Genomic DNA, 14,974 nt, shown 5'->3' on the forward strand with positions numbered 1-14,974 from the left:
ATTCCAAAACCAAATTGAACAAGATTTTTCCTAACGTTTCCCCCAAATGTGATAAATGTAAACTTGTGGACGGTACTCTTGGGCATCTTTTTTGGTCCTGTTCTACGCTTACAGCCTTTTGGACTAGTATTTTTAGTTTCTATAGCACTGTTTATGATAGGCAACTGTATCCTGACTGTCTTATGGTGATCCTGGGCTGCTCCGGCGACTCCTTGGCACTTCCCTTTGCTGTTCAACAGGCCCTCATGTTTGGTATGGTGATTGCCAAACGTTTGATTCTGGGGGAGTGGAAATCTGCCTCCCCTCCCTGCTTCAAGAGGTGGCTCGAGGAGATGGTCTCCTGTCTATACCTGGAAGAAATTCGGTTCTCTACGTCTGATTCCATGGAGAAGTTCAGGAAGATATGGGGGCCCTTTATAGACCACATTAAGAAGGACAGTCCACGCCCTGGGTCCTGACCACATTGTTTTAACTGCTTTCATTCTGAGCTGTTGCCCATAACTGTTTTTGCATGATTGTTATCAGCTCCTCCTAGCGATCTTTGGATTTGATCTTGTGGATTGGACTCACTAGATTGTGAGTTGTTTGACATGTATACCACTTGCTTTGTTTGCTTCTCTGCTGTTTTTAATAAGTGCTGGCCTTGTACCCTGTTGTGTGGTTTGTTGCTCTGTTTTTTTTGTTTGTTTGTTTGTTTTTTTTGGTTGTTATTGTCTTTATTGTCTGTGTTCTTCTGTCCCGCTGTTTGTGAATGTGTAAAAAAATCTTGAAACTTGCATAAATAAATACATTAAAAAAAAAAAAAAAGTAGCTCTACTTGTGTTTGTAGAAAATGAACAATTTCAGCTAAGAAAATATTGGTGAATCGTGGATTTCTGAAACAGTTTATGTACAGGTTTATATACATGCACTGCTTGAGAATGCGGTCGGCACAGTGTTGACGACACCAGCAACTTGGCATCTTTTTATTTTTAATTTTTTATCTTGGCATAACCATTGAAAGGGTTAATCCCAGTACACCTCTGGAGACTTACTGGTGCCCCCTAGCTGCAGCATGCTTAGGTAATACCAAATCCACAAACAAAACCCCACACACACACACGTCTCCACACATCTCCACAGTGGAGAAAAGCTCCTGGGCTGAATGGTGGTGTATTAATCACACTGACGCCTGGCACTGCGATCTGTGACCCAGTCTTTTAATTGCATCCGCTCTGCTTTGCTCTCACTCTCCCTCTTTATCTTGCCTTTTTCCCCTTTCTCATTCCTCAAGCCTCCTCATGCCTGTGCCCATGAGAGGAGACTAATGCAAAGATAAGAGGAAGGGCTGCGGATGTGCAAAAACTCAATGCTCTAGCCAGAGTTCACCCTGCCAAAACTCACCGGACAACGAATGTAGCAGCACTTTGACATGCTGGGATATTAAGCGGGTAGCCCCCGCTCTGCTTCATCGCAAAGTGAGGCTAACCGTGCAAAATGTTAACGTACAAGCGAGGCGGTGTTTGGAGAAAACAGATATCTGTGAGGAAACCTCCATCATCATTGAAACAGCGCAGAGCAGGTGGCCCACACAGCACCCAGATTGGATGTGTGGTTGCATGACCTACAGAGCTGCATTAAAAACACAGCCTGTATTGTGACAGGCCTTCTTTTACATCTGTTTCTCCACACCTGTGGGAAGTGGGAGGTTACAGAAGATAAGCAAAGGTGTAGTGGTGGTGAGAGGGGAAGGGACCAGGGCGGGCGGGGTCGTGGGCGGGTTTTTTGGCCACGCAGATGAGACGGTGTGCTCTGAATGAAACAAGGTTTGGTTCAGCTCCCTAAGAGCAGCAGCAGCAGATAACAGGGATGCCGTGTTTAAAGAGTGAAACATGAGCACAGGCACAAATACAGGTTGACAGCACCTGCTCTTCCCACGCACGCACTTTCACACCTTTGCGGGACACAGTCAACGACACCCATACCCATTTATGCATCAGCGGTAATAATCGTATATGCAAAGAGCTCATGTCGCACACTCCCACTCCGATGTCCCTCTTCTCTCTCACTCTGTCTCTTTATCTCTCTCACGCTGGCTCCCTTTCACGCATAAGCACACACCGCGACACACACACTTGAGTCGCTGTGGTTTCTTTTTGTGAGAGCGAGCTGTCAGAGGGAACTGTGTGGGCTTTTGTTAAAACAGAGAACTGCAGAGGCAGAGAAATTCATTTCCAACTGCGGCAGGAAAAAAAAAAAAACGAAGCCTTTTCAGGAAAGTCACATTGTACCTGCAGTGTTTTAAAAACAGCAGCATGTAAATTGAATTAGTTATAAGCATTCCTGTGGGGGCACGGTGGGCTGGATTTCAAAAAGAGTTTCGAGGGTTGTGTTGTACTGCATGGGGCGCCTCAGGTTTTTGAGTACAGATGTACAAGATGCTTCACTTTAGGGATAAATCACCACATCAGAAAATATATTTTGCATCTTTACTTGCCAATCATGTCGGTTCCGCTGCAGATACTTTACCGCCCACTGAACGATGTAAACTTTTCTCATTCCCTGAATCTTGTAGGTGGAAAGAATATTACAACTCGGATTTTTCTCTAGTAACTTACTCTGGATGGATATAATTTAGCTTTTAGGTAAATACCTTAGTAGTTCAGTCTTTCTCTTTTGCGTATATATATATATATATATTTAACTTATGCTGGAGGATTACATGCACCTCTGTGGGTTGTTTCAATAAAAGTTTCCCTATGAGAACAATTAAAATTGCTCAGCAGTCAAGCCGAAAACAAGGCTATTTCTCTTAGGTGCTGAGAGCTGACCTTTTAGGGATGAAGTGTGTTTTTCTTTTCCTTCTGAGGCCATTGGTATCAGCAGTGGATTCTTATGTGGAATTTAACGGCATAATCTCTTAGCTGGCAGTTTAAGCCTCTTGAATTTCATTTCACGGAGGCGCATTAAACGCGGTTTATCATTAAAAGTGTAATTAGTTTATTGCAAGTGTCTCTGCTTTATCAGCGTACTTGAAAACAAATGCTCAGCGATCTTAGCATTTATACCTTTTGCTTAGCTGGCAATTAAAAAAAAAATCAAGCTATCACTTCAAATGAAGTTTTGCACTTTTGCCAAAATTAAAAGTCACGAAATTCAGCTCATAAACGCATGGCCTATTTAATCACTCACAGCGAGCACATGCAATTTAAGCTACATAGGCCTCCGTCTTCTTCTGTTTCTTTGACCTGAAATTATTATTTGTTGGCATGCTTTTCAACTCCGTACATACAGTATGTTCCGTGTTTTTACCAGTGTTCGTTTACTCATCAGTGGGCTCTGTGCTCCTGTCTATCACAGCCTCAGCCTGGCAAAAATACTGTTATTTGCAAATTGAGTGGGTGGCGTTGATTTTCCTGTTGGCTTGAGGAAAACAGTGGGGTACCAGAGGGAGTGTTTACTTAGCACTCTGCCATGACTGTGATGAACAGCACCTTAACAAAAGCAGAACCATATGCTCAGTCTGGGCCTGTTTACTAGCTTTACACACAGCAGACCAAACTGTCAAGTAGGTCTCAGGTGACACAGATGAGATTTTCTTTAGGGTAAAAGTGTAAGTGTGTACATTGGGGTATTTTACAGTATGTTGCAGTCAGGCCCATCTATTATGCACGATGCATTTGTTGCCAGTGGCCTATTTTTTTGATGCTCTTGCAAATCTGTATTTATTACAAGAACAGCACAGATCAAATCAGGAGCAAACACTGTGCATATGGGCTGAGGCGTGCAGATTAAAAGCAACAGTGATAGACAATAGAATAATAAAGGTTCTTCCATAAAGGCACGTCTATAAAAGACTCTAGAAAAGGATCATTAAAGTCATAATTACTTCTAAACCCAACTATGAAGTTTGTAAATGCTTAATTCACACTGACGCGACCTTTATTGTGATTTATTTATTTATTTTGCACCTCCTTTTAGCTCTGTTGTTTCTTTCCCCATTCTCTCAGCTCACTTTAACAATGGTAATAACTGTCCCACCACGGTGCCCATTTTTATGTCTGGCTGGGATATTGGCACAGACTGGCTGTCCCTCGTTGCGTTGGGGGAGAAAGTACCTCAGTCTGCGGGGAATACAAGAAGGGAGTGGAGAATGGATGAAGAGTGAGAGGAGGTTCAGCGAAGAGGAAATAAGAACAATGAGAAAAGGCGAATGAGGAGCTGTGACACTGGACTGCAGGGGAGCGCAGGAGGGAGGAGACGGTGACAGGATGTGAGGGGAGGCATTCACGGTCGACAGGTGAACACGGTGTAGGCGGTTGCATGTGGATGCGCAGAGTGACCTGCCATCCGCATTATGCGCATGTAATGTTTCCATACAAGAGTTGGATTGGACTCCTCTGCGGGATTGCGGTAGAGCTACAAGCAGGAAGAGACAAAGAGCATAAGTGCCTGTGTGTGTGTGTGTGTGTGTGTGTGTGTGTGTGTGTGTGTGTGTGTGTGAGTGTGTGTGTGTGAGTGAGTGTTTGAGTGGAGGACTCAGCGGTCGGTGGTCACGGCTGCTTGCCTGCTCTGTTTTACCCATTTCTGTGCTGCACCCGCTCTGTTGGACAGCATGTTCTCTGCCATGCGAGTCTAGAGAAAAGCAGCTGAGCACAATGACACCAACTTCAGCGGCCTGCCAAACATCTCTGTGGATGCCCTAAAAATATACGGGAGGCACAATTTGTGCACATGCACTCAGAGAAGCTTACATGGGGATGCACGGCGTAACGTTTTCACACAGAAAGCCAACAGAAAAAGAAAAGAAAAGCGAACGCACTGTACAGATGGCAAACATACACAACCTTGGGCTTGTGGTTATCACACCCTGATGTAGAGGGAAGCAAGGCAAAGTACAAGGCCACATGCTTTCATATACACAGAGAGAAAAAAAAGGGCAATTGACGCAACAGATCTTTGATTCAGAGGGTTGTTGCTGTAACCAGCAAGGCACAAAAATTGTCCCTTTCCTGCAGTTTTCTTTTGCTCGCTGATTTGCAGCTCCTGTGTTGGGGCTGTTTGAAGCGGCGCTACCAGATGTCCAACAGAGTCTAACAGAGTGCATTAGCCAAAACCCATCAGTGTCATTGCCCATTTGTGTTGTGCATTATTATAGTCGTCTCCTCTATCTCCTCCACTCAACCCCGGTGCTCCACATAAGCTGATCTAAAATCAGCATTGATTGTGTCTGCTGTAAATATGTAGGTTTTCTTTAATTAATAGTGTTTCAGGGTCATCAAACTAAGAAAACAGCCTCGAGCCTCTTTTACATTTATTTGTCTGGAGTCCAATTTTTCATACAAAGGGATGCTGCTGTTTTCCGAGCGTAAAATAACAAAGTAAATTACATGCAACATTAACTCTTTTTGTCTTAAAAACTAACGATTTCTTTTAGGAGCTGTGAAAACTGCTCCGACTGGGGGTTTATTTTCTTTATTTTGCTAAATATCTCCATCTTCCTTTTTCTAGCATGCTACAGTATCTTCCTCTCCCCCTTCTGCTTTTATGATACAATCTCTCTCACTCAGCCACACATACACACACACACTGAGTTTCACTATCACTATCTAGTTGCAGCGTTGTCTCTTTGCTGCCGCTTTCATCTCTATTTTAACAGCGTGGCAGATCAGATCCCACCACCTGATTTGAATGTGCTTTGTGAACAGGAATTTTAATGAATAGAAAACCGTTTATGAATATCTCCACACTTAGTAGATGTGTCAGGAATCAGGGTCATAGTTCCAGCCCCAAGCGGGTACACAGCGTTGAATGGCAAACTGAGAGCTGGCCCGATGCCCCCGAAAAAGAATCAAAGATACAGCTCTAATAGTGTTCCACAATGGCAGTGCCTCACAGACCACATGTGTGTTCCCATGCCAACTGGCACCACCACAGCAGCATAAAAGGCAGCAGATTCAGGCAGACCCTTAGAGACCTCAGCGGTTTTATTGCATTAACATCAAAATTAATATATGCACCAGCTGAGGACATACATTCTCACACTAGCTGCACTTTGAACTTACTCCTACGTGCACGCACACACAGGAGCGCACGCATGCACGCACGCGCGCAAATTCATAAGCGGTGCCTTGCGCTGCTCGCGTCTTTAGGCCTCTCTCTTCTCCAGCTGCACCACAAGAGACCTGTCTAAGTGACAACAATTAGCCTGCTCAGTTCAAGCTAATTGAAGTCATTTACATAATACATGTCTGCCATCACAATTCATCTGTGCACAATTCAAGCAGGTCTGTGTCATATTGTCACAACCTGATGTTAAATATCCCCTGCATTGATAAATGATCCCTAAAGCGAGGCAATCATTTCGAACAAAGCTTATCAGTCACATAAGAACGTTCTCTACTGGTGTGTGTGTGTGTGTGTGTGTGTGTGTGTGTGTTTAATGAAAATATGGATTGCATTTGCCAACATAGACAGATGCACACATTGTCAAAACTGTGTTTACCGTCCGTCCCATTACGCGTGCAATTACTCAGAGGTTTAAAACAAGCGGCCTCATTTGTGTGATGCTAAGCTGCAGTGGCTCAGTAGATCTCATGCTTTATTAGCCTGTTGTTTGGGAGCTGCTTTTGACAGGATGCTGGGCGATAAATTAAATAGATGGCTTGATAAAAAGCTTGCTGTGCAGAATTCTTCATGCTGGATTTTTGAGAAATCGCACTGCCACTGCTCATAACAGATGATCTCTTCCCTGGGTGATTTATGAAATCAATTTGTCTTGTTATCAACAGCCAGAGTTTTGCTGATAACATCATAGCACATGCATTTCAACTCGGGGGTAAAGAGAGACAAAGGATGGCGTGTGTGTGTGTGTGTGTGTGTGTGTGTGTGTGTGTGTGTGTGTGTGTGTGTGTGTGTGTGTGTGTGTGTGTGTGTGTGTGTGTGTGAGCGCGCACACACGTGTGATAAAGTAATAGACATGTTGAAAATAATAATCAGTCATTCTCACTTTTGGTGTCATTGCATCATGCTGTGAATCAAGTGGAATTGGTGCCTTGAGTGTTCATTGAATTTGGCAATGGAATGAAAGGATTTTCCAAACTGTTATGTCTGTTGGTTTCTCTTTGTGTTTTGTGTAGTATAATGGCATATTCATGTCAGCTGTCACTGGAGAATCCGCACATGCACTCAGCAACCCAGTAGCATCTCTTCTCTGTGTCTCCATCTGATCTGCGCCAAGCATTTACATATGTAAACACCCCAACATCCCATCCAGCCTCCCATAATGCACATTGGTACATTACTCTGAATGCAGGGATAGTAGCTTGTGCGTGTGCGTGCAAACATAAGCTCCCTTTCTTTTGTCTCAGTGAAGCAGAACCCACCAAATGTCATTAAAGAGCCTTGCTCCACGTGAGCATTTCACTCAGTCTAGTCAGCTTAATGTATCTCGACCTCATCCTCCCGTTTCCCCCTGTAGAAGCAGAGGGAAATGCTATTTTGACATTGCGTAGTTTGGAAAAAGAATATGAAGAAGAATTAGGCTCCCCTCTTCCCCATGTGTTCCAGTTCAGGAGCAGATAAGCAGTTTGTTTTGCCGAAGATGTCAAAGCAGGGAATCAGAAGTGACAGCAGGAGGGATATTTCAAGATACGTCTTGATGGGTGCCGGTTAATCTTTAGCCTGCCAGATGTGTCAAGGATTGGCAAACACTTTTTTTTGGAGTAAATCTCACTGTGCTGCTTGCTAATTCTGCACCTCTTTTGCCTTTCCTCCGCAGTAAAGTTTGAGGACTGCCAGCGCAACAGAGAGGTCGGCTTCGTCAGCAGCGACCCCAACTTTAGCGTGCGGCCCGATGGGACTGTGTATGCCGAGCAGGAGGTGGGCAACCTGTCAGAGCCTGTCCAGTTCATGGTAACAGCCCGGGGGCTCCATGACCCACACATCTGGGAGACCACTGTTAAACTGGCCCTGGCTGGACATCCGCATCCTTCGCCATTCACAAAGGTAATAAGAATCTGCAAAGACAAATACAGGGTCATAACCTTCTATTACACTGGCTAATGAAGTGGGTTATTATCACAAGATTGACTATTGACAAAAACAAAAGAGAACGAAACAGGACAAAACAAAGGTGAAAGGTGTTGGGCTTGAGTAAACTTTTATATTTGGATGGCCCGTTTTACTCTGCTGTATTCAGTTAGCAATGGGTACTTGCTGCACCTGTAAGCTGTGAAAACTAAATCTGTCAGTTGCCTTAATGGGTGTCTTTTGGCCAGTGATTATTTTTAGCAGTTATTACTTGCAAAGAACAACATAGCAACATTTCTTTCTTTCCTTCTTTCCTTCTTTCTTGTCTATCTCTTGCACCTCTAGAGGCACAAAAAAGGCCATGGACAAAGATGTCATTTTTGCAATTTTGCCTCTCTATATAACTACATTGGGTTTCAAATCAAACAGTGATTGAAGTGAAGACCTTCAGCTTTAATTCAAGGGGTATTACAAGAATTTTGCATTAATTGTTCAAAAGTTACAGTCATTTTTGTACATAGTTCCCTAGCGACAGAGGCTCAAGATTAATTGGACAAGCTACCATAATTGTAACTATAAGGATTGTTTTTAAGTCTCGAACCAACGGACACCACTACACTGTGTTTCCTCCCTGGAGATGCACTGCTAGACTTTTACTGCAGCCACCTTCACTTACTTGTTTGTGGGTCTCTGCATTTAGTTTTGTATTTAGAGACTGAAAAGCTCCTTGGGTTGACATGAGATCACGGATCAAGAATATCCGATGTCTTTGCCTTGCAAAGCTCAGGTTGTGTTACCTTTGCAGTGTGCTTTGGGTCATTATCCATTTGGACTATGAAGTGCTGAACAGTTTGCAGCATTTGGGTGAACATTAGCAGAGAGTACAGTCCTGTACACTTTACAGTTTATCCTGCTACTTCTATCAACAGCCACATCATCAGTGTTTATCATGTTTGATAAGTAATGCAGTACACTTTGGATCACGACCTGTTTCTCTCATCATTCTGATACAAGTTAAACTTCATTTCATTTGTGCACAGACCTTTCTTTTTTTGCAGAACTGAGAGACTCACTTGGGGGTTTCTATCAAAGTCTACAAATCATATACCTGCTTCCTCAAGGGTGTTTTTGACTCAATAAAAGGCTATGAAGTTCTTTTTCTTGACCACAAAAATAATTCTGCGATCATCCACTTCAGCTGCCTTCTGTTGTCTTTGAGGCCCTTTTAAATACACCAGGTTTGGAAACTCTCGAATAGGTTTATTTTATTTTGGGGTTTTATATCAGCCTAATGATGAGCTTCCTACATAAATCACCACAAAAAGCTATAAAATACAAATTTGGCTCTTTGCGGCAACTTCAGATATTATGTCTGCTTCATTTGCCATGAAATAATAAGGGAGCAGGACCCATCTGGCCATGAAACTGCTTAATCAGTCAATTGTACAATTAATTTAGAGCCTCTGAAAAGGGAGGATTGTGCATAAAAATGGCTGTAATTCAGAAACAGGTCATGCAACAAAAATGTTGTTAAACCCCTCGAGTTAACGCTGAAAGTCTGCACTTTAATCCCAAAATGATTGTTTGATTTAAACCCCATTGTGGGGATGTTCAGGGGCACAACTGCAAGAATTGTGTCATTGTCCAACAAATAATGTATTTTATTGACTTAATAGCTCTGCATGTAGAGTGCTTGTGAAGAAAGTAGGTTATAAAAAAAACAAATCGTGGAAGTATGCGTGCAACAGATGTTCAATAAACATTTCATGTAACATGTTCTGCTGCTCGTCTAATTTCAAGATTGGAGCAACAGACTTGTGAAAATTAACATGGTTGGTTCAGTCTAATCAGCCAATAAACCGTGATTACAGATCTTTGCTTTAGTTTTCAGCTTTAATGGCTTACAAATGTTGAGAGCTAAACCTCACTATATTTAATAAAAAATATTCTGAAAGGATTTAGATTTCATAAGCTGATTTGAATCTGGAGTTGGTCTCAATAAAATGCAATCAGCCTGCAATCCAATTTTTTTATTTGTTTATTTTTTGCTCAGATATGCTTTTTTTTCATTAGATTTTTTTTCATTTGACTTTTATTTCAAAGTATCTCTGTGATAAAGGTTTCTATCCTTTGGTTAAGCTGAGGGTGAAAAGCAAGATCTTGTGTTTCCAGCTGTCTCTAATGTAAGATTTTAATCACAGTTTATGCACAGCAGTAAAGATGTAGTGCTTCGCTGTACGTGACAAGTAGACACATGGCCCTATTTGCTAACAAAGACTGTAAAGCTAGACGGGGCAAATGTATGGCCGCTGTTACCGGCTTCCACTGCTAGGCTGCACTTTGTTGAGCGACGAACCCATTATCGTTTTTCCTGCACTACTTGTTGAATGCCACTGGGCTTAATGTTCAGTCATGTTTCTAATCATGACAAAAAGCCCAAAGACTCATGTTGCTAAAGCAATTCCAGAGTGGGGATTAAAATTTTGCCCACTCCTGGCAGTGCAATAATGGAGACTGGGAAATAATTGACATTGATTGAGTTAATGTTCCACTCTGGTGGAGTCTGCGAAGACCAGGTGATGTAGTTTGAGCGTATAATTATGTTCTTTGCAACGAGGAGCTGGAGAAGGATTCAATAATTGAACAAAAAAATAAATAAATGTGTTTTCTCTAATCACATGGAAATTTGAAAATCAGTACAGTGTGCATTCTTCGCTGCAGCCGTGTTTACATGTGTTCCTGTCACTTGCTCCTCACTTGATATAAATCGGGTGGAACAGTGCAACAGTAAAATTTAATTCCAGTCTCCTGAGTGGGAAATTGCTCCTGGGCCCTGAGGAGAAATTAAAGTAAATAATTGTTTCATCAATAGCATAGTCTTGGAAAATGTATTTGTTAAAATAGGGTGTGTACAATAGGGTAACTTTGAATAACAGACACACAGGTGAAGGGATTCCCATTTAAGGAACCAAAAATATGGAAAAGATTATGCTTCTCACTGTTTAAATTCCATGTATTCAGAGGGGGATGCTAGGGATGGGGTGAGTTGTGTACCTGATATCCCCCCATGTTGGTGTTGTTCCAGGATCATCTTGCTGTGATGTCATAGATTTGCTAGTATCAAGTTAGGTTTCCCATTAACCAAATTTAGGTTACTCGTGTTGGTTTGCTAGTGATAGTTTTTATGAGCATTAGCTAACTTCTTGGCTAATGCTAACTGAATTCTCAGACAACTTCACTGGTCAGTTGCGATGTTGATCCTGGACCAACATTGTTATTATGATGATGTAGATATGTATTCATTTTTTTACATTTGTGAAAATGCTTAAGAAACACTCAAATATTTGTATTTTCTGACAATTATTTTGTGGTTCAGGCTAGAGCTGGGCGATATATCGAGTTTTTAAAACATATCGATATATTTTTATACGAGATATAAGATGTGACAATATCCTTTATATCGATATAGTCTATGTTACGTTATAATTATAGTTGTGGAGCCGCAAGTTTGCCTCTCTTTCGTCCACTTTTGTCTCTACGCAACGTTACTCCGCCTCGCCTTCACTGAAGACAACTCTCCCTCCTCCCCCATCGCTTCACGTGCAGGCAGCGACAAGACGGACACGGCAAATCTCCGTTAACGAGTTACTGCGCATCGCCCCATGCGTGGGGCTGGACGGCGTCAACGTGCTAACGAGCTAAACATGCTAACGAGCTAACCGCGCTAACGAGCTAACAGCGCTAACCCTAAAATCCTTTCATTCTCTCAAAAGTTGATAGCGCGCCTTATGTATGAATTCTGGTTGTGCTTGATGGCCGCGAACCGATTTTATGTGGTACACGGCGCTCAGCAATCTGTCAAAATGTTTGAGTACGACTTTGGTCAGCTACGGAGCTGCACCGCTTGATAGATTGTCGGCGCATTACGGCTACCGAGGAGCTTCGCGGAGTGATACGTACTGTGCATCAACGTAATATTACCGTACTGTGTGTGTATAAGGACCATAAATGGCACCTGTAAGAGACGTGGTTATGAAGCGGATTTCAAACTCCAGGCTGTCAGTCACACAGCAAAACTTGGGAACAGAGCAGCTGTGAAATCTGTCTTTGTTATTACGCTCAGCGTCTTTTAGTTTATATTTTGACTGCACAATTGTGAGCTCTTTGTTTAGCACAAAAACAACCTTGTTTTCTTTTATTTGTGGAGCATGATTATTTAATGAATGCTCATAATTTAATTTTGAGTAATTTTTCATGTACATCTGTGCTGTATGTTAATAAAAGTGCCTGTGTGACATCTGGGACACAGCTTTGACTAAGAACTCTCTTTTTGTTCTTACTTTATGGCTTAAAAAAAAAATCGAGATATATATCTTATATCGCCATCCAGCTAAAAAATATCGAGATATGAATTTTGGGTCATATCGCCCAGCCCTAGTTCAGGCTTTAAAGGGTTAAAGGGAGCAGCCAGAAAAAGAAGAATATGAAGAAGAAATGATATATTTTCAGTACTTGTCACACGCGTCATACTTGTTTGTCCTCGCTGACATCTACTATTTATGACTAGTAGGTATCAGAAAGGACTCATCTGGGTTTTAGTGTTAGCTGTCACACAGACAGAAGGTAGAGAATTCGCCCAGGTAACTGACAGAGTTTGATTTGAAAGTGGCCTCCTGTGATGTTACACAACCCCGCAGATGCTCTGACTGCAGGCGAGGTCATGCTGTCCAGTCTCACTCCTTTAAGCAAAAACTTGCTCGAGCAAACTAGTGCAGAAACACTCAGAACTTAAGTGAGAGACAAAATAATGACATTATTGTTACCCGAAGCAGTTTCACAGAAATTTATGCAACAAGACTGAGAGCCCATAGGCACTCTAGTTTTTAGTTTTATTCTGAGTTTAGGCATGAGCGAGATGGCTCTATTAGTCCCAAGTTGTCACACATGGATACTCGTAAAGCATCCTTTGGCATTATGTTTAAACACAATGGGTGAGCATCACTTTTCAGTCTGCAGGGTGAGTAAAACAACATATTGTAATGCAAATCAATCTTTTCCTAAACCTAAACAGTTTGTTTAGGTTTAGGTTTGTTTGTTGTTTCTATTGGTATACAATGTACTCACAATTCGAAGTTTTTAACTCCGGATCCGAGCTGGCCGAGTGAGATCTCGAGGGAGAACAAAGGGAAGCGGCGGCGGCCTAGAGGGAAGCGAGCCGGCGTCAGGAACAGGCTGAGAGCTCGTGCACACCGCACACCTCTGCCTAGCATCCTGCTCGCCAACGTCCAGTCACTGGAGAACAAGCTTGACGACCTCAGGGCCAGGATAAAGTTCCAGAGAGACATTCGGGACTGCAATCTCCTCTGCTTCACCGAGACATGGCTGAACCCAGCGGTGCCGGACCACGCCATCCAGCCGGCCGAGTTCTTCTCGGTTCACCGCATGGACAGGACACGGGACTCGGGGAAGTCAAGGGGAGGCGGCGTGTGTTTAATGGTGAACAACAACTGGTGCAACAGTGCGAACGTTGTTCCTCTCACACGCTCCTGCACACCAAATCTGGAACTACTGTCCATCATGTGTCGTCCTTTTTATCTACCTCGGGAATTTACATCGGTCATTGTAAGTGCCGTTTATATTCCACCACAAGCGGACACGGTCACCGCCTTATGCGAGCTGCATGAGGCACTCACACAGCACCAGACACAACACCAGGACGCTGCGCTTATTGTGATGGGGGACTTTAATAGCGCCAATCTCAAACGCGCAGCGCCGAACTTTTATCAACACATCACCTGCCCCACCAGGGGTGAAAGGACACTGGACCACTGCTACACTACGGTCAAGGACGGCTACAAGGCACAATCCCGCCCTCCGTTTGGCAAATCTGATCACGCCGCCATCTTCCTCATGCCAAAATATAAACAAAGGCTGAAACAGGAAGTTCCGGTTCAGAGGAAGGTTGCGCGCTGGACGGATCAATCGGTGGCCGCGTTACAGGACGCACTCGATGACGCAGACTGGGGCATGTTCAGAAACAGCTCCGACGATGACGTCAACGTGTTTACGGAAGCGGTTGTGGGATTCATCGGGAAACTAGCGGATGATACCGTGGAGACAAAGACTATCACAACGTTTCCCAACCAGAAGCCGTGGGTGGATAAAACCATCCGCAACGCTCTGAGATCCCGCACCGCTGCCTACAACACGGGACTCACAACGGGGGACATGGACCCGTACAAAGCCGCGTCATATAACGTGCGGAGGGTGGTGAAAGAGGCGAAGCAGCGCTACGGGAGGAAACTAGAGTCACAACTCCAACAGAGTGACTCTAGGAGCCTGTGGCGGGGACTAAGGACAATAACGGACTATAAAGCACCAACAACCGGTATGACGAACGCGGCCGTGACTCTGGCAGACGAGCTGAACACTTTCTATGCTCGCTTCGAGGCTGCAGCTAAGGTCTCCAACAATGCTAGTGTTAGCGGCGCTAACGGCTGCAGACAGGAAGATACTGCCAGCACCGGAAACGTGCTCGTCATCTCCGAGCATGAAGTAAGGAGAGCCTTCAAAAGAGTGAACACCAGGAAAGCAGCAGGACCAGACGGCATCCCAGGTCGTATCCTAAGAGACTGCGCATACCAGCTAGCTCCTGTGTTCACTGAGATATTCAACATCTCTTTATCTCAGTCGGTGATCCCCACATGCTTCAAAGAGTCCATCATTGTTCCTGTCCCGAAGAAACCCCACCCTGCTTCTCTCAATGACTATCGCCCTGTAGCCCTCACCTCAGTAGTGATGAAGTGCTTTGAACGCCTGGTCAGAGACTTCATCATTTCTTCACTACCAGACACACTGGACCCACTACAGTTTGCTTACCGTCCAAATCGTTCCACAGACGATGCCATCTCTCATCTCCTCCACACATCACTCACTCACTTGGACACTAGAAGGGGGAATTATG

At 43.6% G+C, this 14,974-nt stretch overlaps 1 protein-coding gene across 2 annotated transcripts in view; it reads left to right on the forward strand.

Annotated features, from left to right (window-relative positions):
• Positions 1-14,974, forward strand: part of cdh4 (cadherin 4, type 1, R-cadherin (retinal)) — a 234,093-nt gene that overhangs the window by 138,915 nt on the left and 80,204 nt on the right. For both annotated transcript variants that reach the window (XM_085455938.1, XM_085455939.1), the window contains exon 4: positions 7,760-7,986. In XM_085455938.1, coding sequence (XP_085312064.1) covers positions 7,760-7,986 — 227 coding nt within the window. The remainder of the gene's footprint in view (positions 1-7,759; positions 7,987-14,974) is intronic.

Source organism: Copadichromis virginalis, linkage group LG5 (assembly GCF_057382275.1).
Source record: "Copadichromis virginalis isolate Kocher_CV1m ecotype Utaka linkage group LG5, C_Virginalis_male_GT1.1, whole genome shotgun sequence".
In the NCBI taxonomy this organism is placed as follows: domain Eukaryota; kingdom Metazoa; phylum Chordata; class Actinopteri; order Cichliformes; family Cichlidae; genus Copadichromis; species Copadichromis virginalis.